The sequence below is a fragment of the Cornus florida genome, unplaced genomic scaffold (assembly GCF_030987335.1).
Source record: "Cornus florida cultivar Cherokee Brave unplaced genomic scaffold, ASM3098733v1 CherokeeBrave_3.0.0_Hap2_Chr08, whole genome shotgun sequence".
Classification (NCBI taxonomy): Eukaryota; Viridiplantae; Streptophyta; class Magnoliopsida; order Cornales; family Cornaceae; genus Cornus; species Cornus florida.
Window position 1 is genome coordinate 71,020,913 of NW_026775578.1, and position 4,645 is coordinate 71,025,557.

Sequence of the window (4,645 nt, forward strand, 5' to 3'; positions counted from 1 at the left end):
GCTAAAACTAAAAATAATGACAAATCCATGGTTGAAAACTAAAAAACTTAATTCGTTGTCGCTGTTGGTTGTGCTTGAGGTGCAAACACACCATGAGACTCAGAGATATATAAATTGAAAGTAAGAGAGAAAGAGAGAGAGTGCGTGTGTGTGTGAGAAATGATGTCATCGACGGCATCGATAAAAGATCGATGGCGATGACCGAATTGAATTTCGCAGCGATAAGAATTAAAAAGTGAATGAGGCAGCGTGAGCAAAAAAAAAAAAAAGGAGATAGTGGAGGAATGTTGGCACACACCCAAAAATCAAAACATTGGGAGAAACAAAAGCAAATAAAAAAAAAATCAGATTGTGATGAATGTTAGCTCACGTTTGATCGTTATGCCGAAATCCCTTGCAAAGTTAAGAATAGTATATAGGTATAGCTATATACTCCCTCCGTCTCAAAATTAATGGCCACTTTTGGAACTGTGACTCACATTTTTGTGAGTCACAATTCCCAAAGCGGGCATGTATTTTGGGACAGAGAGAGTATATAATATAAAGAAATAAATATATATATATATATATATATATATATATATATATATATATATATATATTATAACGGTTCTGTCTGGACCGATTCGGTCCTATAGGACCCTAATCCGGGATCGAATCAAAAATTTATTGTTCCATTATTTTAAAATCGTGACCGGACCGAATCGCTATAGAACCAGCCTAAACCGTCCAATTTGATCAAGTCCGGTTTAATTTTTCGGGTTGTCGGTGTTTTTGCACACCCCGTTGTGTAATTAATCTAACCCTTCAGAATGGTCAGTGTAATTACCCTTTATACATAAATGACATTTATGATATTCCTATAAAAAGGGGCAATATAGGAATAAAACCAACATTTATGAAATGCTACCATATTTGTTAGTGCAGGAATGATTTGTCTTTAAAATTAACTACTAGGACTAACTAGTAATTTTTGCATATATAAATGTACACCACAAAGGCTTCTGAAACCCTAATCGCATCTGAAGAGGGTGAAGAGCGGCTTCTACTCAACATCTCCGCAGCTCCCTCTCTCTATTCGACAGGTATTTATATCTTTCAAATGTGTATGTGTATGTGTATATTTATTGAACTGTTTTGTTTTCTGCTGTATACGTTGTAATTGTGTCACTCACTCGATTGTCTTTACGGTAAGGATTTTTGTTCGATTATTGTTTATTGTAGAAAAGGTAGCAACAATGGCGTACGCACCGATGAAGCCGACTAAGGCAGGTTTGGAGGAACCCCAAGAGCAGATTCACAAGATCAGAATCACTCTTTCCTCCAAGAACGTCAAGAACCTCGAGAAAGGTCTTATTCTACTTCATTTTGACCAGACCGATTTCGATTTTATCATTATTATTGTTGTCGATTAATTTATTTCTTGGAGTACTTTAATTATTATTAGATATGTTTTATTTTGCTTTAGTTATTTGAATGGATAATTATCCGTTTAATATGATGAAATTATATGAAATCAGTAAGCTTGTGCAGAACTTATGAAATGTATCTCATATGTTCTAGAAGGTTGTTTGAACAAAAGGGGATTTTTCTTTATCTGATGATGTTATTTATTTTTGGAGTGTAGTAATGAATCTAGTTTGTTGTGTTTGTACTTTGGGATCAATTGATAGTGTGTGCTGATTTGGTTCTAGTTTGTTGTGTTTGTACAAATATTATTTCATTTGACTGTTATTTATTTTTGGAATGATGTAATGAATATGGTTTGTTGTGTCTGTACTCTGGGTTCAATTGATAGTGTGTGCTGATTTGGTTCGCGGTGCCAAGGATAAGAGGCTGAGGGTCAAGGGACCAGTAAGAATGCCAACAAAGGTTCTACATATCACTACCCGAAAGACCCCTTGTGGTGAAGGTATAACTCACTAATGGAAAGAGTTCTTCTCTATTGTTATTATGGTGAATAGCTCTGCTTGCTTGTTGAGTATAAACAAGAAATTATCATACTTTAGATTAAGACAAGTACAAATGTTATTCTCAATTGTTAAAAGATGCATTCATGGAAAAAAAAATTTGTTAAAAGATCTGGACTTCAAATAATTGTTATTGAAATAAATTATCTTTCAGCCTTCATCGGCAGTTATGATATGTTATATGTATGCTACAGTTTGTCAGTATTTCCTGTCATCCATCAAGATAATTAAATCATTTCCTGGAGCATACATGTATCCTTTTTCTATTTGATTGTAGTAAGAATAATATATTAGGATAAGAGGTTTTTGGGTTGATTAAGTGAATTTTGTCTGTTCTTTTACATTAACATGTTTCAAGGATATTGCATCCTTTTTCTTAGTATATTTCTTTTCCCCAAACTGTACTGTGCTTGTGATTTAGGTTGTCTTAATTATGAAATAATATTTTTCAACTGCATTTACTTTAGTGTTGTATGTAGTACCATTTTGGTTTGAAAGGATCACTGAATTAGTAATGAGGTTTATTAGTGGCCTAGATTTAACTATTGTATCATGATTATCATCATAAGAATGTGTAAAACATAGTCTAATCTGATCTTGGAATATCAATAAAATAACAGTCTTTGTTGTTTTTAAATTTGATTTTCAATTTAGTTTACCCAATATTCAGAAAAGTAAACGTGGGGTGTTCATCTTCATTTTGTTGCTTAGTAAAAATTCTCCAAGAAACAGAATAATGTTTCAAATTTAAAGTGCTGTGGAGTGTGGAGTAGTGCCAACTTCATTTAGGGGCTAATTGGTTTATCTGTACTGTTTTTTGACATAGCAACCAGAAATTGAGTATGACCTGCAAATTTTGATTAGTAATTGATCCATTTTGATTCTTCTATTAAACATATGTAGATTATACCAACTGTATATTTTTCATTCTTTTTTCATACCTCATTTTGCAGTATCGTTTTCTATTGCTTCATTAAATTGATGAATGTTTCACTTAATTCATCTCAGCGACAAAGCAGAATTCTTGTTCGCTTTAAATGTGCTTGATATCCTGCATATCTTTTGTTGTAAATGGATTTTACAAATTGTTGCCTCTTTTTTAGAATATTATGGTTATATCGACAACATTGTTACATTGCAAAATGTAGTATGAGTTTTAGGCCTCATGCCCAGGAAATCCTTTGATAACATGGATTCCTATTTCTCAATGATATCCCACGATCAAGACAATTGGCTGAAAATTTGACCCATTTTCTCATTGAGCAAGGGTGGGAGGTCTTTGGAGCTGAAACCTCTCTTGAGATAGGATAGACATATTAATCTGCTGCATTAGACAATGTGTTCAATTATGATATATTTGCACAACTGCGTTTTGTTGTATCCTACTATTTATTACAGATACGAGCATGGTCCCGTGTTTGTATAGCAATCCAAATGCTTTTTGCTTGGGATTTGCAAGACGTTTATTGGGACAATTTTCTATTTTGAAAATTGTGAACCTTAAATATTTTATTCACAGGAACCAACACATGGGATAGATTTGAACTTCGAGTCCACAAGCGAGTGATTGACCTCTTCAGTTCCCCAGATGTGGTTAAGCAAATCACCTCGATCACCATTGAACCTGGCGTTGAGGTTGAGGTTACCATTGCAGATTCTTGAATATGCCACAGTTTCGTAACCCTCTCTTTCCTTAGAAGGTTTTTATCAGGGTCTTTGTAGCAAGTGCTTTTTGGAGTTACAATTTTGATGCTACTTATATTGTGTGAGAAGGATTCTTGTTATTTTTCTTCTTGTTAAATTTTTATATTCTGGATATTTGGGTTAATGTTATGAACCTATTTCTATGAAAAAGCATCAAATAGATACTGTTTCTTTTATTAATGTCATTGGACTCGGAATTATTCGCGTTGTTGTGAATACATGTTATTCTTGTTACAATAACTTTATAGATTTATGTAATCTGCTTCATGTCCTCCAAATGTAGCTTGAATCTAGGGTATTGATATTGGAATTTACACTTGACCCCCGGACTGTTTAGTTCTCTATTGACCTACCTGGGAGAGGAAAAAAAAGGGGTAAATTACACTTACCACCCTGACTCTCTGTTTATTGCGACTCTCCTTTTTAATTTTTTGATTTTGGCAACGCTTTGTCATTTTGTTATAGTTGTTGGTTAGTTGGAGCAATGTGAAATTTCATTCTTACCTTAGAAATGAGTTAAATTCATTATTTCCAAATTACTATGATGGTTTTTCACACATCTTTGGACTTTGTTCTTCTCTCTTTCTATAAAATCCATGTAGGTGCATATAAACACATACACGCACATACACAAACACATTTTGTATATGCCTATGTAGGTGGGTAGGTAAAAATGTACACCTGGGTATGGTTTTAGGGTTTGGAGATTGAATTTGTAGCTAAATGGGTTTCTTGATGTACCACATTTGTAAAAATGTACACATTTTGGCTTCATGCTTTGATTTTCAAGGATTTCTGAATTTTCTGTAACAAGGTTGTAGGTTTGCAGGGGAATTGAATTGATTGGATTGGTAGATATATGTACCAAAGAGATACAGATAGCCCATTGAACGATTTTGACTTTATCTCACAATAAGATTACAAGGCTTGTCTTACATTTTTTTTTTTTTTTTTTTCCTTAGTTGTACTTA

General features: G+C 33.5%; 1 protein-coding gene across 1 annotated transcript; it reads left to right on the plus strand.

Annotated features, from left to right (window-relative positions):
* Positions 1-953: 953 nt before the first annotated feature.
* Positions 954-3,854, plus strand: LOC132271984 (small ribosomal subunit protein uS10y-like). The gene is made up of 4 exons (XM_059773504.1): positions 954-1,085; positions 1,225-1,350; positions 1,799-1,912; positions 3,490-3,854. Exons 1-4 carry the CDS (start codon positions 986-988, stop codon positions 3,630-3,632), a joined length of 483 nt encoding a protein of 160 aa, XP_059629487.1. The 5' UTR covers positions 954-985; the 3' UTR covers positions 3,633-3,854.
* Positions 3,855-4,645: the final 791 nt, after the last annotated feature.